This window comes from Anarhichas minor, unplaced genomic scaffold (genome assembly GCF_050575085.1).
Source record: "Anarhichas minor isolate MPS153535 unplaced genomic scaffold, ASM5057508v1 ptg000014l, whole genome shotgun sequence".
Taxonomy (NCBI): Eukaryota; Metazoa; Chordata; class Actinopteri; order Perciformes; family Anarhichadidae; genus Anarhichas; species Anarhichas minor.
In genome coordinates this window covers 11,762,629-11,788,623 of record NW_027466460.1, presented here as the reverse complement: position 1 = coordinate 11,788,623, position 25,995 = coordinate 11,762,629, and the positions used below count along the sequence as shown (strand labels likewise).

At 44.7% G+C, this 25,995-nt stretch overlaps 1 protein-coding gene across 1 annotated transcript in view; it reads right to left on the bottom strand.

Moving 5' to 3' along the window:
* Window positions 1-25,995, bottom strand: part of sorbs2a (sorbin and SH3 domain containing 2a) — a 44,876-nt gene that overhangs the window by 1,920 nt on the left and 16,961 nt on the right. Inside the window, exons 4-25 of the mRNA XM_076091488.1 lie at window positions 24,924-24,950; window positions 24,647-24,771; window positions 23,758-24,414; window positions 21,063-21,189; window positions 19,739-19,914; window positions 18,277-18,343; window positions 17,722-17,772; window positions 17,374-17,587; window positions 17,158-17,272; window positions 13,995-14,066; window positions 12,372-12,428; window positions 11,583-11,632; window positions 10,502-10,677; window positions 8,251-10,056; window positions 7,093-7,172; window positions 6,705-6,802; window positions 6,226-6,340; window positions 5,973-6,101; window positions 5,403-5,597; window positions 4,435-5,010; window positions 689-726; window positions 277-383 (exon numbers count right to left, since the gene is read on the bottom strand). Of these exons, the coding sequence (XP_075947603.1) occupies window positions 277-383; window positions 689-726; window positions 4,435-5,010; window positions 5,403-5,597; window positions 5,973-6,101; window positions 6,226-6,340; window positions 6,705-6,802; window positions 7,093-7,172; window positions 8,251-10,056; window positions 10,502-10,677; window positions 11,583-11,632; window positions 12,372-12,428; window positions 13,995-14,066; window positions 17,158-17,272; window positions 17,374-17,587; window positions 17,722-17,772; window positions 18,277-18,343; window positions 19,739-19,914; window positions 21,063-21,189; window positions 23,758-24,414; window positions 24,647-24,771; window positions 24,924-24,950 (5,058 nt within the window). The remainder of the gene's footprint in view (window positions 1-276; window positions 384-688; window positions 727-4,434; window positions 5,011-5,402; window positions 5,598-5,972; window positions 6,102-6,225; window positions 6,341-6,704; window positions 6,803-7,092; window positions 7,173-8,250; window positions 10,057-10,501; window positions 10,678-11,582; window positions 11,633-12,371; window positions 12,429-13,994; window positions 14,067-17,157; window positions 17,273-17,373; window positions 17,588-17,721; window positions 17,773-18,276; window positions 18,344-19,738; window positions 19,915-21,062; window positions 21,190-23,757; window positions 24,415-24,646; window positions 24,772-24,923; window positions 24,951-25,995) is intronic.

Here is a 25,995-nt window from a genome sequence, read left to right as displayed (position 1 = left end):
ATTTTAGGAGTTTTTTCAGATTAACAAACACATTCTCAGGGCTATCAGACCTGCTCAGCTGTGAAGGATAATGTTGAAGTTCTGAATATGTGATGGGATCACAGCGCCATCTAGTGGACTCCAGACCACGAACCCTGTGTAGACGGTAACAGCTTCTGTTCGACCAGCTGTTCATGGTGTACATTTGTTGCCCAGCTGATCTGTCCGATATATTCATCTAGTATCATAACTGCGTGCCTAATAGACAACAACAACCCTGTGTTCTCCTCCTCTTACCAACAAACCAGCCATCGTCACACTTCTCCATCACGTCTACAACGTCGCCCTCCTTCAGCTCCAGCTCGTCCTCGTTGCGAGGCAGGTAGTTGTACACGGCCTGGTACCTGTGTTAGGAACACTGATGGTGAACTGACGCTCATGCTATTCTGCAGTATTGAGTAATGTCACTTTTTTTCTGTTGTGCGTACTATCACAACCTTTTTTTTCTGTTTGTGTTTAAAACGTTATACCAATAAAGCAAATGTAAAAACTTACACTTGACATGGTTCAACAAGTATTCCTTGATTACAATTACTGCACACATGTATATCAGTTTAGCACGAGATATATAAATATAGATACATACAAGAGATGTATTTTTTTTCTTGCGTAACAGCAAACCAGTGGAATAGTTAGAAGAAGAACTTACGGATCTCCTCCACCATGGAGTGCATCCTGTACCAATCGCTGTGAGAGAGACAGAAACAGACAGAAAGTCAAAATCTTGCATTTGAAAGGCTTTTTGTATCGGGTGTGAAGATGTTAAACGGAGAGACTTGTCTCAGGTTGTCGCTGATGATGAATAAGCTGTAATTTTATCCCCAGAGGTGTGACCACAAACACTCACGGCAGAAAACACTACAATTCATCCTTTCTTAAAAAGGAAAATTACACTGTATTTGAAAAACAGCACACTTTAGTATGTATGTGTTGTGGTCAGTCGTGAATGATGCGGATGTTTCTAAAGATGTCCTTCCTGCACAGAGACAAGAGTACAGTAAGAGCATGGTTGAATGAAGACATGCCCCCCTACCCTTCGACCTCTAATGTGGGACAGATAGGACCTCCGGGACAAGATGGGGCTACGGGGAGGTTTACCACCAACGACTGGATCCTGCTTCACAGGCAGAAAGACCAGAAGCAACACACCGGTAATCTTCAACAGTGAACGAGTCAGCAGCCTTCACTATGAGCTGAATGCACAAGCACAAAGGCTAATGACATGCTGTAAAACATCACCCAATCAACATGCAAACGGCAAAGAACATCCTCCGAAACACACCGCCGTCAACCGACACGAGCAACGCACTTTAAGAGTATTCTCTGCTGTCCGGGGTTCCTGCCATGGAGGTATAAAGAGAGCTGGATACAGCGTTGGGGGCAGGGCCCTGTTCAAAGTCATTTAGTGGCAAATGAAGCCAAATAACTCGACTCAGAGTATAAAGTTAACCGAACCCTACGCATTGCTTCTGCATGAATGGGCCCATAGAGGAAGCACGCTAGGGTTTCCTTTCACCACGGGCCGCTCGATCTCATGAATGGAGAAAGGAGAAGAACTCTGGATTCGGTTATTGCGCATTTTACAACTTTCAAGACCTAATGATTTATTTAAGGGCTGTTTAAGTGTTCGTCCTGCGAAGTTGATTTCCCTAAAATAAATATACCCGCTGAGTTACAGAAGTCTCTCTCCCACTGTACGCCTATGGTAACCTGTAATGGTAACCTGTAAGCCTATGGGACCCTTGGCATCATATGACGGACCCGTAAATTACACTTCCACTTCAACGCCCAGCGCTCTTCCTGGGGGCTTGGGTTATACAGCATAAGGCAAGTTAGATGTAAGACTTTTTAAGTTGACTAATTCCACTCAATATATTATGTCAGAAGAAAAATCATAAAATCCTACTTCCCATGTCTTAGCACTTTAGAGACTTTTGAAAGATTCACAAGGCATTTTATACCACTTAAAGTCTTATGTTTGGATAAATTAATTCAATGCATTTTTTTGTTTTTGAGGATCTGGGGATACCCTGATAAATCATCACCATATCACATACACGATAGTGCACAATGTTTGTTAGTGTACATGGCGTAGTCTCAGCCACGGCTGCAACAAACGACTATTTTTCATATCTGTTAATCTGCTGATTAATCGTTTAGTTTACAAAAGGTCCACAAATACAATCTGGTAAATTGTGATGTGCATTTTTCACTTACAGTCAGACAATTTGCAATGACATAAAACCGAGAAAATGCAGCAAATGATCAAAGCATTACCCTGAATAAATAACACGGTCAAACCGACTTAAAACATGTTAATTTTCTGTCAATCGATTAGTTGACTAATCACTTCAACCATAGTCTCAGCTTCAGCAAATGTCAAGACATAAATCGTTAGAGAGAGGTATCATCAGATGAGTGCTTCTCATAATCCTTGGCACCACAAACAAGATCTAAATCAACGGCATCGTCTCAACATTCCAGCTTTACCTTCACCTTGGGAGACCTACGTCCTGGATGGGGAACAGTGGGGGGAGAGCGCGGAGTGGCGAGGGGAGGAGAGGCGGGTTTAGGGGGAGTCAGGGCGGGAAAGGGAATAGGCGACTCTGAGTCGGGGCGTGACGTGACCAGATGAGAAAGACAGAGAGAGCTTGAGGGGTGAGTGACGGAGAGCTGTGAGGGGGCTTTTGGAGAAGGGTGAGAGGAGGGGAGGGGAGGTGGTGAGACCGGCGGAGAGGGTGAGACTGAAGGTACCGGCGATGTCATGAGGTGAGGACGGGATGGGGGACGAGGGGAGACAGGGGGAGTGGGAGGGAAGGTGCTATGATGCTGCTGTTGTGACCGTGAGAAAGAAGACGAAGAAGGAGTAAAAGAAGAAGTAGAAGATGAAGAAGGAGTAAAAGAAGAAGACGAAGAAGGAGTAAAAGAAGAAGTAGAAGATGAAGGAGTGAAAGATGAAGAAGGAGTGAAAGAAGAAGAAGATGAAGGAGTGAAAGAAGAAGTAGAAGATGAAAAAGGGGTAAAATAAGTAAAAGAAGAAGTATAAGATGAAGGAGGAGTAAACGAAGAAGTAGAAGATGAAGAAGGAGTAAACGAAGAAGTAGAAGATGAAGAAGGAGTAAACGAAGAAGTAGAAGATGAAGAAGGAGTACAAGAAGAAGTAGAAGATGAAGAAGGAGTAAAAGAAGAAGTAGAAGGAGGACAAGAAGAATTAGAAGAAGAGGAAGAGGGAGGTAAGGAGGTTAGAGGTGGTGGTATTGAGGGTGAGGGGAGACCGGAGGGGGGAAGCCGTGTCAAAGTGGAGGGAGAGACATCAGCCTATGGAGGTAATGACACACACATCAATTCTGAAGATGAAACACAGAAGGTAAATGCTGAGGATATTTATTGAGCCCCAGAAAGGACATGGAGGGAAAAATGCATGATTTGAAAAAGAAAAAAAACTACTTTAGTGTGTACAGTATGTTGTACAATAGTGATATTTGGAGACTTTAGAGTCAATGCATGTTTCTTCTTTGATTTAAGTTACTACAAGGAACTTATATTTTGTGGTGATGTTGGCGGTCCCTGTGGACAAAAGCGGTAGTTCTTCTGAGCACCAGAGTCCCTTTAGAAAAAAACTACTATTCCTGGCTGTATTCGAGATCACTCCCTATTTACTACGCAGTGCACTTGTCATCGTAGGAAGAGCATGTCCATGGCATGTACACTACTTTCTGCTAACAATCCTACAATTTAATGCGACACATTTTACAGGCGCAAAAAAAACGACATCACGCAACACTAGGCCTGTAAATGATAATGCAACACGACAAATTGATAAATTAACAATTCATCTGAAATCTGTATTTACTGCTCATTTTTAAGAGAAGGCAAAACGTGGGTGCATTTCTTCTAAGATTTTAAACATTTCCCTCCATCTAACTTCCAGGGCCCTGTAGAGTTACCCCCAAAGCTCACACCATGCTCTACCTGTGGCCCGAGTCCCTCATTAAAACCTTTCATATCCTCCCCTCTGTCCTCTCTAGCTTCACCGTCTTCCTCAATGAACAACTCAGTATATCCCCTTCCTTTCACCGATGGCGGTCTCTGAGGCTCGGCCGGTTGCTCACTCGGAGTTTTTGACTGCCCTCCCCAAGGAATGGCAAGTGGCTCCATTGTTACAGGCTTGTGAAACTGCACCTCTAACCGAACGCCAGCCGAGTCGCTGGTTGGAGTTACAGCTGAGGGCTTCACAGCTGGCTGATGGGATTCCTCTGCTTTTAGCTTAAACCTGCTCTGGGATTCACTGGTTAGCATAGCTGCTGGGGAATCTACCGGAGACAATCTTGACAAGTTTGTGCTGGTAGAACCTTCCAGAATCATAGACAACAGTTCGTCATACGGGTCTTTCACCTGCAGCTTAACATCAGGGATTTTGCTGCTTTTGTTTACTTCCACATGTGACTTGTCCTGCAGAGGAACTTGCGTGGGTGACTTTATTGGCTCTGGCATTGTGCAGGACATAATCTCTGGCTTAGAAATATGTGATGCTTGAGCTATTTCTTTGCCACTGTTGTACCCCAGTAAAGAGTCAGGCAGTGGAGAGGCAAATGAGGGATGAGGCAGGGGAGGAGGAGGAGGAGGAGGAGGAAGAGGCAGTTGAGAGAAAGGCAGGGCAACTGAAGTGAGTCTCCCTGGAGAAGTTATGGAAAATCTCTGGGGCGGCAGGGCGGAGACTCTTTTTGATGGCGCAGGTGAGGGTGCCTTAGGTTCCTGTGCCTTTAGGAAAGGTGCAAGGTCAGTGGGGAGTGGGGGTGGTGTAGGCGGTACGGGGGTGGCTGTGAGGGAGCAAGCGGGAGTGGACGCTGAAGGGTCCAAAGTGAGGGACAGCCACTCGCTGGTGATAGCTTGCAGGTCAAGCCTTCTCAACGGGGGGTGACGGGAGGGGAGGTCACGAGTAGCGGAGGATGGAGGTAGATGGTAGAGAGGCTCCATGAAGGTGAAGTGAAAAAGAAGGAACAGTGTAATTTATAAAAGTGGAACAGAGAGTACAGAGTGTGTTTTTTGTGTGTGTGTGTGTCAGAAATAAAGAGCTGTATGTACTCCTTTACGCAGATGATGTATTTATCTAAATATATGAACATAAACTATTTTACTAAACTGGAGACATGTTACTTTTTGAGGAGGTAAAATGTTTGTTGGCATTTGTAATTTTTGTTATTAACCAACACTCTGTTTCTGAAACGTAAATAAATGCCCCCAAATTGTAAATGAATCAATCAATGCTTTATTCTAATTTGTTTGAAATTGCTGGTCGGACATTTAAAGCTCTTTATTGGTTTGTTGTATTCTATTGTCACAACGTTGTAGTGATGCCCTACCTTGACGGGTGTAGAGCTTGGTGTCCTGTGTCCAGGGTAACCATGTGGGTCTATATGGTGGCTGGAACTCTTGGTCGGGGAGCGCTTGACGATGTCGATGTATGACACAGGAAAGATGCCCTGTTTGGCTGTGTCTGGGATCTTCCCCTCGTACCAGTTCTGGTCCACCTGCCTTATCACAATTACTCTCTCACCCTGCACACACACACACACACAATAGACATGATTAACTGTGACTATAAGCACTGTTAAACACAACTCCACAGTACTACCTCTCACACTTCTGTGTAGATATCTTTCATGTGATCAACTTCAAAATCATCAAATTAGTCCAATGGATTTAGTTGTGTTTGTAGAAATATGACAATCGCAGAGAAAACGATGTTACTTTCAGCCCATTTGATAAACAATAGCTTGAATCTGGATGATTTCTTCTTTCTCTTTCTTTTGAGATACTTCTTGCATCTTTTGACAGGTTATGTAACGGTTTAGAATACTTTCATGAGGAATTGTTGCATTGCTGCAGCTTTTCATTGACACACACACACACACGCACAATAAACAGGCTACCTTTCTCAGTGACAGCTCCACATTAGTATCGGCATTGAAGTTGTAGCGAGCTACTCCCTCTCCGATCTCTCGGACGTGTGCTGGCGGAGGAGGACGAATCGGCTGCTGCTTCTCTGACGATGGCATCCTCTGTTTATGTGTGCGTTAGTGTAAATGTGTGTTGAAGAGAGCGGGAAAATAAGGGACAAATTACACATAATGGTGCATAGACATAGTACTCGCAACGCATACAGTTTATCAGTTGCAAACTTACCTCTACATATGATATGGGTAATATCCCAACCCGTCCACGGTGCTCTCCTTCATACCAGTTGTTGTCTATCTGCCGGATGATGTTCACTGCATCACCCTTCTTAAATGTCAGCTCCCTGTAACACATTCATGTCATCAAAGTGCCAGCACACAAACGTGAAGGAGACATGAACCGAAAAAACCCCAGCACAGCTCATTTCATACAAGCAGCATGTCAGCCACTGAAGCAGCCAAAATAAGCTTTATTCATGCATTCATTTAAAGCATAAAATAAATCAGTGCAAGCCATCCAGGTGTGGTGGTAAGATGTGACAGTGAAGCTTCTTAGAAAGCAAAAGAAACTTGATGCAAAAAAAATGCACACAAACCTGAAATCGTAACTTAAATGCAATGGGTGGAGATGTGTTGATGTGCAGTTAGGCATTCGTGGTTTAAAGCTATAGCTTCCTTGTGTGTGCTCTGTGCATTTACTGTACTCACTTAGCTGTTTGTGCCTTAAAATCATAAATGGCTCTCGCAGGCTGTTTCTGATGGAGGAGAGAGAACAGAATAAGTTGTGTCATCTGTTTATGGGAGACCTAGGAGATGAGAGTGAGAGAAAGAAAGCCGGCAAGCATTACCAGGCAAAACATAAAATAAAAGCTTTTTAATATTTGTGAGAAAATGTAACTGTGCTGTGGCATTGTGATGCTAAAGACAAAAAAAACAAAACATATTTGTATAGTGCCAACCACATTATTTTACCCAAGATAAAGCTGAGGTGTTATTTGTGATTTATTTTAGAGACAAGATACTTAAAGACGACTTAGTACTCCTAATGAAGTGCATGTTGGTGTTGAGAATACTAGCAAAAGTGTCAACGTTGTACCTCTTTGTCAGGAGTAGGCCTTCCACTCTGGGGTGTGTGGCGTCCATCCATGGTGGAGTAACACCTGGAGACATCCTGGTCTGTGATTAGCAGAGACACGTGAGAAAGGTAACAGGAGTTACCGTAGTAAGTACAATCATATCACATGATGCATGCTCACAATACAGAAATGTGCTTTGGCGAAAGTACTGAATGGTAACAGTGATGAAATGACACCATTCCAACCAAGTAAATGAGGGAATGAAAGCTCCGGGGTCAAAAAAAGATTGTTTTATTTCCATTTCACTGGAAAAACAAGGTGATTGTAATTCCCACAATATGAAACATGCCGTTGAATATTGCTGAAAACACAAAATGAAAAGAGGGGAAGACGAAATATACAAACACGAACATACAAGCAAATGGCTTGAAGGAAAGCATGAATGTGGGACAGAAAGACGACTCCATAAACACATCATATAACCAAACCAATAATCAAATGATAAACATACAGAGGAATATTCACATGTATTAACTTCAACCAGAGTAATAAACTGTGAATTCTCAAATTATGATTTGCCTCAATTACAGTAAAACTCAGGCCTTCATTTGAGACAAATATATTTCTGAACTGCTCTTACTTACCATTCTGTTACTCTGATTTTCTCTTTCTATGAGAAATATTGTTCCCCCTCACTATTTAATTCAAATTCTTCCTACTCTGCCGTTGTTTTGTTCACGCTATTAAGCTACTGTCAATCCAGCTTTTCTTTTTATGTTGCAAATTAGGGTTTCCAGCAGCTCAAAAAGCCTAATCCTCCCATTTTAGAAGCAGACCTTTAATGTGAAACACCAGCAGGACGGGTTTAGTTTCACTGACATTAGCTTATCACAGAGCAAAAGAATGGCAGATATTTGAACACCAGGCTTTACTTGAGAATTTACAGTAAACATTCTTACTGAATCTCATACACAGAACAGAAAAAGGATGTATCGGCTGACCGATTGAGCAACAGGCCCATGCAATGCTGAAAGAGACATTGAGGTAAATGTAGGTGGATTATGTGTATATGTTCATTACTGTATGTTTAGTCAAAGAAAACACTATGGGCTGGTATGACTGGCTACCTGACAGTGTACACATGCATAACGGGGGTGTAATACGTGTATTATCTCCACCTGAATAACAGAGACCGTTTCCATTGCCCTGCTCCTCTCCATATTCGTTATTGTTTGCGGTGTCTGAGTGGCGTCCGTAACAGGCACTGATTGGTGACTGTAGCCGCGGTGTGGAGGGATCCCCTCTATGTGAGGCGTACTCAGTGGGGCTCCCATCTGGGTACAAAGATGCAGAGGACTGCCCCCCTTGCCAACACCCCATCCTCCCCCGCAACGAGGAGCTTCGTTCAGGCACATTCGGCAGCAGTTCGGCCAGTATTCTCCTCAGGATGCTATCATCGGGTGCCCTCGTTCCTCTGTGGCCTCGCTCTGCTTGAATGTGCTCATATATGTCTCTCAAGGCTGCATCTAGTGCATCATAAATGGCCTGTTTGGACTTGGGTCTGCCACCTCGATCTGTGCCACCACTGCTTCTTCTGGAGGTAGGCGGGGAGCTCTTTTTCCTGCGGAAAGGCACTGGGCTGACCAGGAAGGCCAGCTTGGACATCGCTTGCTGGGACTGTGAGCTCTGGATTTGGGAATGGCTGCTCTGCTGTGGAGGTCTCTGGTGCTGCTGGCGCGCTCGCTCTCTCTCATGGCGAAGCATGGTTGTGAAACGGGTATAAGAGGCCGGGCAGCGGCCTTTGCAGGAGCTGATGAGGTGGCGGTGTTGGTAGCCCTGGCTCTGGCCTAAACTTTGGTGACCAGGGTGCTGGTGGTGATGGTGGTGCTGATGACGGAGGTGGTGGTGGTGAAGGTTGGAAGAGCCGTACAAGCTCTCAGAGGAGGTCAGTGAGCAATGGTCAAAGTCACTCTCACTGCAAAATGAGGAGCCCTCCACCTGGATGAAGTCGCTGAGGTCTGACGCAACAGCGTCTTGTTCACTGTCAGAGTAGTCTGGGTTGGCTTGTGGGCCTTGAGGAACAGGAGGAGCAGGAAAGGACCGCCCACGGCTGGGCTCCGGCCCAACACGAGGCTGACCCTCAGGTGGGCTACGAGGCTGATGCCGGTGATCCATGGTGTGAGGGACTGCTCCACTGTTGCCGTTGCTGTCTTCCTCTAGTAAAGACTCTATGGAAAAACGACGTTTCGGAAAACTGGGTGTGACACCGCCGCCGCCGCTGCTGGCTCGAGAGGACGAGCCGCCTGGCGTGGTAGCGCCTGAAGGCACCTCAGTATCACCCAAGTTGGGCATGGATTTGGACTTCTGAATAAGGCGCTCATATGCAGAAATGCGGTTTGGCACCGTATCGCGTGGCACCTCCATGCCCCAACAGGGCGTCCAAGGAGAGAGGCGATGCCGATGCAGGTGAGGCTGGCCCTCTAGCTCCAGGATGCGAGCGCGGACCGAGCGGATGACGTCAGATGGGATGAGATGAGCTCGGTCGATCTGGTGCATCTTGCGATAGAGCTGGAGAAAGCCTGGTGAATCGTGCGCCCGTCGCCGGTGGAGGCGAGGCAGCGAGCGGGTGGAGATGGATCCAGTCGAACCTGAGGGATTCCCATCGCAAACCAGGGACCCAGCACTTTCTGAGCGGGTGGCGTTGCGCCCGCCTGAGCCAGAATGCCCATCATTGAGTAAGTCATCACAGCTGCGTGACTTGAGCTTGCCAGGGACAGGCGGCACCTCATCTGCACTGCTCCATGTCTCAGCATCCTTGCAATTCGTCTGCCAACTGTTCTTACAACAGACAGACTGCTTGGAGGAGGAGCTGCCTTCCTCGCTGGCTTCCTCGTGGCATTGGACAGGGTCGGAGGGGACAGGGGGGAGATGATAAGGACCTGGGGAGGTCAAACTGTTTGAATACATGTTGCATGCGTCCCCACCTTTCAGATGTCCAATAAAAAGCAGCGTGGTGAAAGAGAAAAAGGAGGAAAGCATGTTTAGCAATAGTACCCTGCAAAAAGGGTGGAGGAGCTGGGGAGAGGGAGGAGCTGGGGAGAGGGAGGAGTTGGGGAGAGGGAGGAGCTGGGGAGAGGGAGGAGCTGGGGAGAGGGAGAAGTAGGAGAAAAAAAGAGTAAAGGTGGAAAAAAGAGGATTTTATGTATTTTCTTCAGACTTCCACCAATACTTATGACCTATGACCTCACTTATGACCTCACCAGACAGACATTGTATTCCGAAAAACATCACAATCAAAAACGACAACAAATCTTCTTTGATTTTCAGGCGATACGGTAAGTAAGTACATACGACAGTCTGGGGAAGAGAAGGGGCAAAATTAAAAAAAAATCAAGTGAAAAGGAGATGTTTGTGTGTATGTGTGTGTACCTTTGGCTCTGGAGGGCGAGGACGGTGAGGAATGAACCACCGGTTTCTTTAGGCTGCTGCTGGGTCTGTAGGCGTCCACTGGTTTAGGGGAAGTTGCAGCTCTGCTCTGAGACTGAGCATTGACTTGGGAGCTCGTCGGCTCAGACTTCCTTCTCTTCCTGTAGTCGCTGGCAGCACTGCAACAACACAGTCAGACATCAAGCACCACACGATACACCGTCACTGGTGCAAGCATGTGTTTGCAGAAGGCAAATTTAATTCAGGTATTATAAATGTCTTACGAGTACATACTATTCACTATGTTTCCGGTATCATGAATACATGCCATGTACCAAAATATGATAAATAATCAAATAAATATGATAAATAATGAGCATCTCCATTTACCTCTGTGAACAACGGGAAAACACCATAAAACATTATTTTCTCTTTTCTAAAAGATACAAATGAACTATACATAAATCGGTCCTAACATTTTAGGTATTTTCATGTGAAACTTTTTTACATTTATGTACTAATGTTTAAGTATATCTAAGCTTATCCTTCTAAAAACTAGGCTATTATCCTTGTGTCGGGAAAGATACCATAACTTCTCGCATTCTAAATGACTAAAAAACCTAACGGGCTTTCTGTTCAGAACAAACACACTCAATGTCGCTAACATGAATTACACGGCCCATTCATCCCATTTCTGTCCCTTTCTGCTCGCCGAGGAAATTGCGACTGAATAAGCAGGCCATTGGTGAAAGGGAGTAGGACAAGGGGAGGAAGAGGTGGGGGTTGAGGGAAGGATAGGAGGTGAAGGGCAGAATCAATAGGTTTGCTGGGTTAATTTATTCCGGCTCAGTCAGTGAAAGGGTGATGCAAAGCGCCCTCTGCTTTAGTGGCAAAAGGAAAATAAAGCCGAACACTAATCCTTGCATTATTAACAACAGACACAGAGGCTATTTGCACCAGAGTCAAGGCAAGAAAGAGCAGTTGTGACTCCCTGCTGAATCATAACAAGCACCACTGCTGTTGAGAGGATGGGGGAGGGGGAAGGGGGGGCGATGCTGAGGCAAATAAAAGAAACAGAGGTTACCTTGCAGGTCTCTCAGGAGCCTTGTGAGCTGGAGCGATGTGCAGGGATGTCTGAAATAGGGCAGACGACAAGAGACAACAGTGAGGTCCGCAAGAACAAAGACTTGAGGCAGAGCAGCTCACAGTGCACAGCCTGCATGCGGTTGTTGTTGCTGTGTCACACTCAAAACGCTCCCCCGGTGTAAGGTGCGACGGATACTGGTTCCACATGGCACACCTGAGCGGGAAGAGGCCTACCGGTGTAAGCGGTGAGGATACATTTCTGCTCTCTCTTGGGCTGTTCTGGAGGATGACGGCAAAGGTGATATAGCAAAGGATGCAATGAGCCGAGCTCAGGGGGCAAAATGTGGCATGGATCAGCCGGAATGGGTCTTAGTGGTAAAGAATGGTGAGACACTTTAACTGCAATGGCCTCTCTGAGGAAATGCTAACCGTGAAATCGAAACACATAATGTTGGAAATGTAAAAAAAAGATTTCCAGTGAATTATATTTTAAAAAAAGATAGATCATAAAATGTCCAAGGAGACAGATGTTTCTCATACAACCCCATGCAAAGAAATGAATAGCATTTCAAAGCTATAAATTCAACAGTCTAGCAACATCATGCTCATCTCGTGGTGGATGGCTGACATTGTGACGTATGATCACACTGAAGTGATGCTACACTACATTACACTCACTTTAAGAAATCATATCTTACATTGTCCTTAAATAAAAGAGAATTGCTATGACTTGTTAGAAACGGTGAGATTAACAACACTACTGGAACACTGATGAATGTGAGATTACCTCAATACGTTGGCGAGCGGAGATGTCTGGATTATAATCCAGCCGTTTTTTAGGAGGCTTGAGCCCCAAGCAGCAGCAGTGAGCAGGAGGAGGAGGAATAGGAAGAAGGTGAAAATGAGGTGAAGGAGGAGAAGCAGTGGTGACATCATGGGGAGAAACCAAAAAACGAGGAACATGTGGAGAGAGCGACACTCGTTAGAGAATCAGAGTAACCAGAGATGGACTAGTTCACAAACTAATGTGCTTTGCATGTACAATGCACACATGTGCACGCACTCAACACACACTAACAAACACACACACACACACACGTTATACATGTTCATTCATATGCACATTCTTATTTCATCTATTGATCTTTCATTCCTATGCTTATCTGAAAACAACATTAAAACTACAGTATGTCAAATCAACCTTTATACCTCACAGACACACACACACACACAGACAAAAAAGTGCTCATGTACCACACACACACACACACATGCAGAGTGTGAGAGCAAGCTGTGAAGCAGAAAGCAGAGTGAAGCACAAGCTGCAGTGTTTATTTCAGAGTGCAGTGAATGGCACTGTCAAATGCTGTGATTTAGTGCTGGGTTACTAGTGCAGATAAACAACTGTTCACTCAGTCGGTCGAAACGTCTTGTGACTCGTCACCTCATAAAAACCACTCACACACTGATCATCCTGTGAGGTTCTGTCCCAGCTGGCCCAGTCAGTGCATTGTAGGGAAACCATCTACGCTCTAAGGGCTTATTCAGTGGTGTGAAACATTCAAAATATTGCAGGTAGAAATCTCAACACACAGCAAACATGACTCTGGGAAGTCATGCCAGCACCACATGTGACATTTTCAACCTGAACATTTTTGAATAAGCCCAACAAACAATCACCTGATGTCATGCTGTGGCATGGACAGAGGCATGACACTTTGTAAATCAGTTAGGTTAGGGTAATTTGATCCCAGATCTGTGGCTAGAGGCGATCCCTGCCCTGAGCCACTAGGACGCTATTACTACCTACATCCAGCAGAGGGCGCTACAGCATTATGCGTGTAGACAAGCAAAGCATTGCTCCACCAATAGAGAAAATAAACAAAACTACAAGCAGAAATGCTTGTACGGCTATATATACACAAGGACGAGGAATTGATGGTAGCATGTGCAAGAGATGTGGAAGAAACTGCACAGACAAAATTATACTTTTCGTCTTTAGAAAACTCATCTATTGCATATATATTGTTATGTTATGATTGGTTGATTGACTGTTCTGTGCAGCTCTACCAGTTCATCTGGAGCACACTGTCTTTTTAAACTTTTTCCTGCTTATATTTGGGCAAGATGCAGCACCAAACTGAATTAAAAATGATCCAGGTTTGTGCGTTGAAAAGTTCTGTGCCTGCTAGCCACCAGACCAAAGAAACCCAGCAACGCAGAGACATAACACAGCCTGTCACAAGGGTGGGGGGGGGGGGGGGGTCACAGCACCCAACAAGTACCACATGCCCAAACAACTAGCCCCACCCAGTCTATTAAAATCAAAAGATCACGGGTGGAGTGGAGAAAGTAGGTGTCTGCCTATGGCAGGGTTGTGGTTGAGGGGGTAGCTAAGGCCCTGACTTACCGGCCGCCCAAACTCCAGCTCGGAAAAGAACTTATACCAAGGCTCGTTCTCTAAATCTATGTCATCATAGGTCTGGGAAAGCATGACAGTGACAGAGAGAGGAGGTAGAAGACAGACAGGAGAGAGATAGTGTGGAAAGAAGTCACACACAAAGAAAGACATGGACCTCATGGTTAGGAATGGACGACCGTGGCATGGGGAGAAGATGGCTCATGACACTACGACTGACAAATCATTGCTTCACTACTTTAACTGGTTTGACATTTATTCCAAAACATTAGGGCATCCAATCTATTTGTTAGGCAGTGTACAATAGTGCCATGTTAGCATTAAAATCATTTAATACACACAGACAGTCCAACTCTTACCACCGTCGGAGACCAAAAGAGGCAGACACTTTCAACACCTCGGCCCCTCTCAATTGGTATTCATTCATTTCATGTGCATATAGATTAACAGGGCTGTGAATCCCGTGACAGAATCACATTACCGCTGCCTAAGCCTCAGCCAAGCTGACAGATAATGAAAATCAGGATGTTACTTTGAGCATTACATATTTAACACCCAACCTCATTATCCACACCTTGGAGCCGGCTCAGTGGATGGAATATTAAAGAGTACACAGTAGTATGTCAGAGTGGCAGGGAGAGGTACTCAAAGTAAGAAGAAGAAGTGAAAGGGGCACATATCGAAGCAGTGTTTGGAAAAGACATGAGGGGTTATTCACATGAGTGTACACTAAGTTTCACTTCTACATTGGTGGGAGCAGTGTGGTTTCACAGTCAGCCAGCTAACTGATCCTAATGTCACACTTGTGTACTTGAAATACCGGATCAGAGACAACATACCGACTACTATGACTTGTGTGCTTCTATCGATGAACAGGTAAAGCATCAAGGGAGGACAGTGCTATAAACCACTAAACTGTCAATTACATATTGTTTCATTTTACTCTTTTAAACACTATTTATGCGTCTTTTTTTCTTTTAAATCCTGTCTTTAAGGAATACTTCACCCAAAATGACCCCTTGTGTATCAACTACTCGCCCCGCGTTGCCTTGAATTCTTGAGGAACACTTTGTATTTCTTGCATGCCTCCACGGAGAAGAAGTCTTGATGAATTGAAGTAAATGGGGGGGGCCGCGTTTGACACCAGCGCGTTATGATCCAGGTCTCATTTATCCAGTCATATGCTCGCTATACTTCCCAAACACATGCACCTTCGATAAAACCTTAATATTTCAAACCCTCTCGTCTCATATGGACTCCCCAAGTGTGAGACTGTTTATGCGAAAGTCCTTTAAATAGTACGCTTTTAGTGGAGATGCATGTGTTTGTGAAGGAGGGCACATACGACTGGATAAATAAGACTTGGATTACACTGCATGAGTTGTGTGAGAATTCAAGGTAACACAGGCTGAGCAATTAATCTACAAATTGTCATTTTATGGGAGGAATATTACTTTAATGCCTTTTTTATGTCTTATGTAAAGCACTGTGAAGTGCCTTGCTGTTGAAAAGTGCTACACTAATAAACTCGAGTTGTCCTGCCGTCCATAAAATGTGCCACACTCTCCCCCTGTAAGTTATCCCCATCAGCACACTTAACCCCTTTGTGTCTAATAATGCAGAAATTCCAAATAATTCATTTAATAATTTGATAAATAATAAATAAATAATAATTTGTCAGCTGCCATCCAATGTTGCCTCGTCATTTGCTAAACGTTATTGGCTGAAAACTAATAATACTGTGTGTGTGTGTCCACTATTTTGCATGGCAGGTTAATGATGGTTGAATTTCCTTAAGGAAGCAGAGGTTTATCTTTCCTGATGTGACATGATGGATTCAAACACTTCCGTTGTAACACAGAGAGATACATTTTCATATCAAATCAACCTGCAATAAACTGTCGGATAGGATGCGAGTATTTACATGCAACAAAACTTGACCGGTGAGTAAAAACAACAGTGACTGTTGTGAAGCAAGTTAATCATCTACTCTTTTTTCAGTTGGACGTTTAAACAGCTTTCTCTATTTTACACACTTCAGCAGTCAAGACGCTTATTCATTTTACTGATGTTTTAACTGTAGAGACGATGCGTCGGTTTACGACACGGTCTGCTCTTTCTAACCCTATTTCCCACGTGGAACTGGAGTTTTCACGCCAAATGAAACCCTGCCAGGAGATGTGTTTGTAGGTGTTGTGGCATTACATCTCTCCTGCTAAAAAGAGAATACAGCTCTCAGACACATGAGTCACCCTGGAAAAAAGCGAGAGCCGAGAGCAGAAACTGCCACTCACACAAGTTCTGTGGACGCGCGCAGGAAAAAAAAGGAAACTAAAGAAACAGAGTGGCAGAAAAACATTCTTGTTTCCTGTGGCCTCATAATTTGACACAATTGGACACTGAACAGGATGTTTTTAGGAGCCATTTGTTACCATGGACAGTGGAGAAAAAAAGCTTCTAAAACAGAGTCTCAGACAGCAGATTAGCCAGCGTGGGTTGACTTCTACTCTTCAGCTTTCTCCTTTTATTGCCTTATCAGGAACTGACTCATGCATTATCGCCTGAGAGAGCTCTCTGCAGTCATCGCATTAAACGTCTGCAAAAACCTTCACGAATACCTTTTTTTCTGTTTAATCTTCTCCCACGTAACAGACCCCTCATCTACAACAGCGTCTCCATTAGCCTCCATCTCAGATACCTTATGTCTAGTATGCGTTCCCTCCCTCTACACAGTAATTATCTCTGCTGTCGGCTTTATCATTCACCCTACACGGAGTGAACAGCCAGTACAGTCACTAGAGGATGCAGCACTGGAAACCTTTCGCTTTTTAACGCCCACGCCGTGCCTGACGGAATGAAGTCCATGCAAAAAGCCCATAATATGAAAATACATTAAAGGTACATGTGCTTGAGACTCTTTTCTCAATTCGACCATCCAGTTATATTATGTGCCGTAGCGCTGCGGTGTTATTTCACTTTGTGTTGCTTAATGTTTAGTCGTTTACCTCTTCAAAAATGAACCTTCTATTTAGCAACAGAATGAACATTTTACTGAACAATAAAAAGCAACAAAAGCGACAGAAATCACTTCGGTGGATTTTAACAGAAAAATGTAAATATAATCAAATGAAAGAACATTTTCAAATATACTCACTGGTCTTTCATGCTCCAAGATGGAGGACTTTCCCGGCTCGTACTCAAAAATGCTCTTAGGCTCTGCGCGGTACTTTCGTGTGTCCACCTTCCTGTTGGGAGGATCCCATTCATTCCTGGTGCAAGAAAAACCAAAACATGCTTCTTAGAAAACAGCCCGAAACAAAGTTAATCTTTTAAATGAATCATGAAAGAGATAAGGCAAAGCTCCTCGTACGTATCAGGCGAGTCTCTCTCACGGTCGCTGTCTCTGGCCCTCAGCTGGAGGAGAGATGGCATGGGCGGAGGTGGTGGGGGTACAGGGGACGGCGGAGGCTCACGAGGGCCCGGATGCCCTCCGTTGTCCGAGGGGCTTTTGGCGAGTGGCCTGTACGTATGTGTCCGGGGAGCAGGGTGGGCCATGGTGGCATGGGATGTCAGGCTGTAGTCATCTGTTAAGGACAGAACAGGGGAGAGAGAGGAGGGAGAAGTAATGAGGCAGAGAAAAGCCAGACAGGAGGAGACAAATGGGTCGGGGAAGAAATGGAATATAAGCAACTTTTGTCACGCGTACAGCATCTCTCACCGTTGTTTATGACAGCATATGTTGCGTTGTATGTGTCAGAATAGTCATCATCTGTAGAAGAACGGAACAAACACTGATTGGTCAAGCAGCATGAACCACTTCACCTCCGTCCATCCACAAGCTCAGCAGTGTTTTTCCAATATATCTTTTTTTTGAGGTACAAGAAGGGCCGTAGCAGCTCACAGAGGCAAAGGTTTAAAAAACTTAAAAAGCTTTGAGCTGTGTGTGATTCTGTCAAGCCCATAAAATTAGAACAGATTTCCCAGGACAGCTCTGTGTCTATTAGAGGTTTCTCTCAATTCCTCCTCCTCCTCTCCAGACTCCTCTTGCTCTCATGTAATGAGGTCTGGCTCTGAAGTTCTCTGGGTATTTTGGTTTAATAAGAACCGACATGCACACACACACACATACATACACGCACACAAAGATGCACACACACACACACACACACGGGTACACAGCATGCATGCTTGGCCAATTTCCAATGTCTGATGATCAAATCACATCACATAATGGGACATTTCTGCCTTTCAGTGTGAGACAGCACAGACGTACCTGCTTTGTGAACCTTGTGGATCTGTTTGAACATAGTTTTGTACCAATCCTTCGGCCTATCCACCGTCTGTGGAGAGAGAAACAGTCATAAAGATTTATGTGTCGTGAAATGCAACATAAACTCGATAGCTGAAGTTAGAAGTTATGGGACCGAGTACTTACTGAGCAGAGAGAGGAAAAAAACACACTCTCAGCCTTTCTAGAGATTTATATTTCACTCACCGAGAATTTAACTCATGCTGAGACATGAATGAATGATTTATAAAGATTTATTGTACGAGACACTCTCCATACAATTTGAGGATGACTAAATCTCCTGTTTCTTTGTTCACGATAAATAATCACATTGGACTCTGGGACGTATGAACGAATCTCTCAGATTAGATGCGACAAGCTTACCCATCACATGAAACTGCACTTGAGTATTAGCTTGTGGGCTGCAGAAGCTAACAGAATGACATCATAGCAAGCTGTATGCTTGGTTGGCAAAGAACAACTTGATAAACTACCATGACGGTTTGTTTTGGTTTTTAATTGCGTTAAGAAATCAATGTCAGCAGGTTTGGTTTCGCAGCATCGAGGATACAGAAGCCATGTTGCTACAAAGCCAAAGTGGGAGCTCCTGGTGCTGTGCCTGGAAAACCCAGGAGAAACCCTGGTATGCTGTGTCTTTGTGTAAACAGTATAGATCCAACAGCCACTTCAAAAAAAGAGCTATCAAATGGCAGACTTAATCCCCCCCTTTATTCAGTAGCGCTAAACACCGTGTCTGGACTCTGGCCGTTTGGCTCCACAGTGAAGGAGGGAATGTGACAAGAGCATGTAGCATTGGCACGGCCGGGAGACGGACCAATTACCACTTCACTCTCCATGGTTACCAAATAAAGTGCCCGCAAAAATGTTTGTCTGCTCGACAACAAAGAGCATCTGTTTTCCTTTTTTCCCCCCAGCTTTTTCTCTTTGCTTTTATTGCCCATCTCTCATTCCTCCCGTTACTTTCTCCGGCTCGCTCATTCTGCAGTTGAACATGTCCGCGATTAAATGCCACTCTTCCAAGAAAATGGATAACTGAGTGGAGTGTTAATACATGAAAAGCCTTAACAGAGTTAACACACAGACACACGCACACTTTGACAAGAAAGCAGCGAGGACGTTGCAGTGCTGGAGCAAAAGACCTTGTCTGAGCTCATCTGTAAAACTGGCACGCAGAGGGAGAGTACAAGAGATACCGAGAGATGGTGAGAGAGAGAGAGAGAGAGAGAGAGAGAGAGAGAGAGAGAGAGACAGAGAGAAAGGACTTTTAATAAGGGGTCAAAAGCTGCTGACAGCTGAAAGTAATCCACTCTCGTGAACCTGATCAAGACAACAGAAATAGGTCAAAGGACTCTCCTGCTATACAGCACCTAACTGAGTCAGTCTGCTGCATACCAACGTGTTTAGCTCTTTGCATGTTTGACCTCACCGTGCGGATGGCAATAGGGATGCCAGAGTCGTCCACGGGGCCGATGCCTTCGTAATGAGGGGCTTTGATAACGGACACCCTTTTCTCCTCCTCTGAGAAGCGAGCGATGGGCACCGTGCTGCTGACGCTGGTGTGGCCCAGCACCACAGACTCTCTGGTAAGTGACTCGCTGCCCTCTGAATATGAAGAGAAAGAGGAGAGAAAAGAGAATGTCACAATGTCAGTTGTACCGACTAATAATCAACACAGAAATCTAACAAGGAATGAACAAGTCAACACTGACTCGTCCCAAGATTAAGTTCTCTTTTGTACATCTCAAGATGGGAGCAGTACCAGAACAACCAGCCTTTATCTCCATTTTATACTGTGCACCAGAACTATGGCTCTGTCTTCTACTAATAGGTCTCCACATATCACATCCTGGGCTTTTAACAAATACATGTACCATTAACTATTTATAAGGGCAATAATGAGAAGATTAATTCACAAATATCCCTTAATGGATTCTTAAAAGATCTACACATTCTTGGAGATTTTAGCACTTTAATAATCACATTAATATAATATATAACCAATGACGGGTTATTGATTTTTATGGTTGTGAATTAAATAGGTTGTGAAACATGTCAAGTACTTGTACTTCACCAACAAAGCATAATGACCTCACTAATCATGCATCCGCTGGTGAAACTGGAAAAATGCAAATAAAATATAAAATAATGGATGTCATCAAACTTCCTTTTTTCACATGCTACAACAACTGAAATGCTAATTCACGGTCTAACGCAGATCAGAAATAAATCTCTCTCTAAACACAGCTGGTTCCACAATTCCACAAAGCTTTTATGTAAGACATCTCTGTGTCCCGTTTGATCTCAACAATCCTCCGAGGAACATATTAACAATATTAGTGAGACTGCATTTTTCCACTTAAGAAACACTGACAATATTCGTACCATTCTTTCCACGGCTGATGCTGAAACACTTGTGCATACATTTGTCTCATCTCGGTTATATTACCGGAATACACTATTCTCTAGCTTACCTAAATCAACTATTAACAAACTACAACTTGGACAAAATACTGCTGCTAGGATATTCACCAAAACTAGAAAATGTTATCATTTTACCCCTGTTCTTATTTCATTGTCTCCCTGTACATGCTGAATCAGACTTCAATATCCAACTTTTGACTTATTAAACATTACACGAACTTGCACCATCCTACTTCAGTCTAAATCAGTTGTCATATACCTACTGGGGCTTCACAGTCTAAAAAATGGTCCTCGGCTCAAATAAAAAGGGGTAAAAGATCATGACTCACCTGAACTCCGGCTCTGTCTCTGTCTCTGGAGCCCAGTGTGGAGTGAGGTGGGGGGAGGAGGATAGGATAGAGGAGAGAGGGGCCTCTGTGGAGCACTTCCATTCATAGCGTGAGAGAGGACCTGGCCCTAAGAGTGACCCACAAGCCAGAAAACAGAGACAATCAGTCACTACCAATCACAAACGGCAGCAATAACGTGCACATGTCCTTTGATTTTAGGGAGTATTGCTGCTCTGCCCTCCAACATTAGATTATGAGTGCAAGTATAGCGAAACAAAAGAGTAATTAAGAAATATATCCATTATTAGTCATCATGTTGCTATAAACATGTAGATTTAAAGAGGTAGAGGAGGCTATTCTGGAAATGAATGTACATGTAGGCAGATGTTGGGGCTGATGTGATTCAGGAGCTGCTGAATCTGAAGTGACTGTGTGATATAAGAACAGTTAGTGAGGGGAAGGGACACTTATTGAATCACTTCACTTCAAAAACAGACAGAAGAGATTAAAACAGTGACGGTAAGCAAACACAAGTCTTTCGGATTCACGTACATTTCCTAATACATTAGTTGTGACGAACAAGACAAGAGACACAATGGGAGGCTCCTCCCATTCAACACAGGAACATATCATTTCATAGGACAATAGGGTAAAAACACAGCGTTTTAATTTGAAGGCAAGTGTGTTTTGATCAAAGATTCATGAGAGCTCCGAAACCAATGGCTAGCAAAGATGCTGCTATGGCAGCAATTTTAAGTGACAAACTGTGTCACTGTGTTGACAACACTTATTGCCAGTGTATGGAATACACTTCTAATTTAATTTAAACAATCGCAAAAGTAATGGCTTGTGTTTTATTCTGGCATTATGTGCATAACGTTTGTATTTTTTTTGTGTTCAATTCAGTTTTCCTGGGTTTTTCCCACAATACTACAGTGATTTTGAGTCGGGCTCTGAGGGCTACCAAACGTGTTTTGGGCATTTTGTATAGAAACGGTGTTAGTCCTACTTCTAACTTCTCCCTTGTTTTAGTGCTTGGGAGTACCACTCTTTCCCTTACATCTATTCCCACAGAAAAATAACGAGCCGACAGGAAACGTATCTACAGTCCTCATGGATGTTATATCATAAAAGTTAAGTCTTTCATGATGCCAACAACCTGCAGCCAACAGCTTCCAACTTCCCCCTGCTACAACCTTTCTGAAAAATGGTTTTGTCTCGTCATGAATTTTTGATATGATCGGGGCCTTAAGAGACGGTACAATTGCATCCGATGGCAAAGAAGGCATAACAGAAAAACATAGACAAGCACAAAGACATAGTGATCTAATGAGTAGAGAAACATGAATACAATAAGGGATCATTAGGTTGTAGTTGAAGGTTAGTGAAAGGTAAAAATACGGTAGTGAAAACACATTCTGTGAAGGTTTGGTTCAGCCATCCAAATGAGTGTGGGGAGGAGAGGGTACCATTTGTGTGTTATAGCAATGCCATGTTGGGATAATTACGTTAGTGACAGAGGCTGCTGCAGCAGTGGTTGTTAGCGCATCATCAGGGCCACCAGTGGATGTGTAGGCAGAGACATGGCTGAGGGTGGGCGATGGCGTGGGTGAGGCGCCAGGTGAGTCCAGGCTACAGATCTGCAGCTCGTCCAGCAGACCCGCCGTGGACGACGAGTAATGGCTGAGAGCTGACACCGTCACGGGGGAGGCCGAGGACGACACGCAGCCCCCGATGCTCATACTGCTTATTGTGGGAAGGCCCGGCCTGCTGGCTGCACCAGCTCCACTGGGAACGTACGGGGTGGGCGATAGAGCCTTGTGCATTAGGCCTGACAGGTAGTCGAGTGACTCTGAGCTGTGGCAGCGATAGGGGGAGTGCGGTGCTGTTGGGTCAGGGGAGGGAGGGCCCTGGTGTTGAGAGGGGGAGGGGAGAGGGGGGATGGGGGAGAGAGTTGATTGGAAAAGGAGGAAAGGAGTAGAGGCGCTTAGTGAGGTCACTCATTTGCCACGATGTCACACGTGATGTGTGGAAGCAACACGTGAGCCTAACAGAAGGTGAAACGCTGCTGTGAAACCACACGGAAGTGTCACCAGGCTGCAGCATCTTCCTATGAAATGGGATTAATGCTGTTAAATTGAAGAGGGTCTGTTAGTTCAAACTCTGTGGAAGGCAGCAAATACAGTATACAGACAGTAACAGTGACAGAAATAAATGAAATAGTTGGTTATCACAGAAACAGTATGAGTTCACACATTATGTAGAACCAAAAATGAGTTTGGTTGGTCATATGGCAGCACCAAGCCTAACGAACTAAAGGGCAACACACACGAGCAGCATACTGTATGACGTGCAGTTCTTGTTTTCTAAATGAGGCCAAACACTAGTGTTGGAACACTAGTGTTGGAACACCGCTGTCATACGACCCGGTGTTCGTATGCGTCATGACACGAGAAAAACAGCAGTTATATCACATTTAGCCTCTGAATTTGGCACATCCCGGCTACTGTATCTTGACTACTTTGTCAGTTTGCATGGCACGTTTAGTGTGCGCGCGTCAAACGATGTGACGCAGCCAGTGTGTTACCCTTTTTTTCTTGATGTCACCAAGACAAAAACCCAGCAATGGCGTATTTAAGTGGCCTTAAAATGGACACAATCACTGCTTTTTGTTACATTATCGTCAGTTATGTACCAACAGCTCTGCAGGAGAAGGTCTTGGTGGAACTGCAGGAGGAGCCTTCGTTATCTCCACCTGGGCTGGAGCTGGGCTCAGGGTTTGATCTGGGGCTCGATCTGGGACCTTTAGCTCCGTTGTGGTGTTTGAAGCCCGACGTTCCGGATGTTTGAGATCCTCCGGGCCCAAGCGGACAGAGAGCGTGGCCGCCTGTGTCAGGGGTTGAGATGGAGTGGGACCCCTTTGTGGAGGCGGGGAAGTCGGTGGAGGGGAACCTGTGGTCTGGGTCTTAGGTTGGGGGTGAAGGTAGGAGTTGCGGTGAGCCGGGGGGTCGGGGATGGTGACAGGGGTTAGTTTGAGGGAAGACACCTTACGCTCGGCCTGTGAATTAGTGGTGGCAGATGCACTAGAGCTGCTCATGTCATCCGGGAGAGTGGACTGGTGTGCCTGCTGGACTGAGTTTGCATTGGTCTCCGAGTAAGAGTAAGAGGAGGTGCTACTAATAGTGTAGGACTCTTTCAAAACTGCCTTCTCATTCTGCGTGAATGTTAGCGTCCCAGGGGTAAAATCATTACCCAGGGCAACAAGGGAGCTGTAGTCAGGCGGATTAGTGCCCGTGGGTGAGAAGTATAAACTCTCTCTTCTGGGGGGTGGCAATGGCACATGACTCATATCCTTATTGGCCAATTAGAAAGCAACAACCAACGTAAGTTCAAACAACAACAAAGAAAAAGAATCAGTGCAAAGCTTGACACAAATCATCAAGTTGTTCCAAATACATACTAGGAAATACTGCATGGTTCTGTGTAAATTACACTAGAATACACTTTTCACACAGACCTGTTTTGATTCAACTCTAACAGCTTTAATGCCAACATGTGTCAGAGTGACGTGCGAGACATTTCACCTGTGTTGGGGACTTTTTGTCCTGCAGGTTGGGTCTGACACTGCGGAAGCCTTTGGCAGCAAGAGATGAGCTGCTGGCGTCTCCATTCCTAAAGTCGTCTGTTGCACTGCGTGACCGCCAAGAATCTGGAAATAGAGTTGATAATATTAACATCACGTACTGCAGTGTTTTCATTAAGTTCTCTGGTCTCCAATGGGGTTCTTTCCCAGCATTTGTATACATTTTATTTCCTCCAAAGAGTCTCACCTCCAATTGAACACAAGGAACAGAGACTTACCCAAGTCTGATGAGTGAGAATCACTCCCTGGGGAACAGAGAAGACACAGCAACAATAAGTGACATGAGTGAATGCGTGGTCACTTTCATCCCTGCAAAAGACGACAATACCACTGCATAGGGTTACATCTAAAGCAGTCTTCATGTCACAAGACGGGGTAAGGGAGTAGACAAAGCTCTGAAAAGACACAAACTGAACTTTTGAAGACGGAAAAATGAAAACTACACCAATTCGCAGGCAAACTATTGGTTAGGACTTAAGGTTTAAAATATAGAGGAGAAGAGCTTAAGGCATTTCATGCACATTTCATGCACATGGAGACTCGATAGACCACTTCACTCCCAAGTCAAATAAAGGAAACAATCCTCCAGAGCACACTAATGTGAGCCCCATTATTGAACACAAAGATTACAATCCACACAGCAGAATGACCACTGTGCACGGAGCCACGCTTAAAAGGGTAGTTTCGGTTTATTTCACCCTGGCATATTTCCAATAAATGTGGTTATTGTGGCTCTATGGGTTGTGCACTCACCACTTGATAATTATTCTGATTATGACCGTCTCTGTCGATTGATTCCACATGGCTGGTTATGTTAGCTAGCTCACAGCAATATAAACAGCTGGTTTTACTCGTGGAGATATGGCTCAATCTGGAACAAAAACGGAACTGGCTCCTTAACCTCCATTACCCCCTCGTCTGTAGTTGGAACCATCCCAGAGCCTACTTTCTGTTTTTCTAGGGACCAGCGTTGCATATTCTGGAGTGTGAACTCCCAAGTGTAACAGTATGCTAAACAGCAATGCTGAGTGTACTGTACACCCCTGCCAAGGCTGAGGGTCCCTCAGAGGCTGACGCCTGCACAATAACGCTCTAGTAGCTTCACGGTGGTTTGATCAGTTCCACCATGCTCCTAAACACTCCATATCGGACAACCGCTCATCGGTTTTCAGACAGAGCCCTGCTCTTGTTTAAAAGAAGGCTGACGATGCTAGAATGCAGACTTTGGTGCAGCCGTTAACCTAGATGCTGACAGAGTCCAGACACAAACGCTGCTCTTTCAGCGGAGTA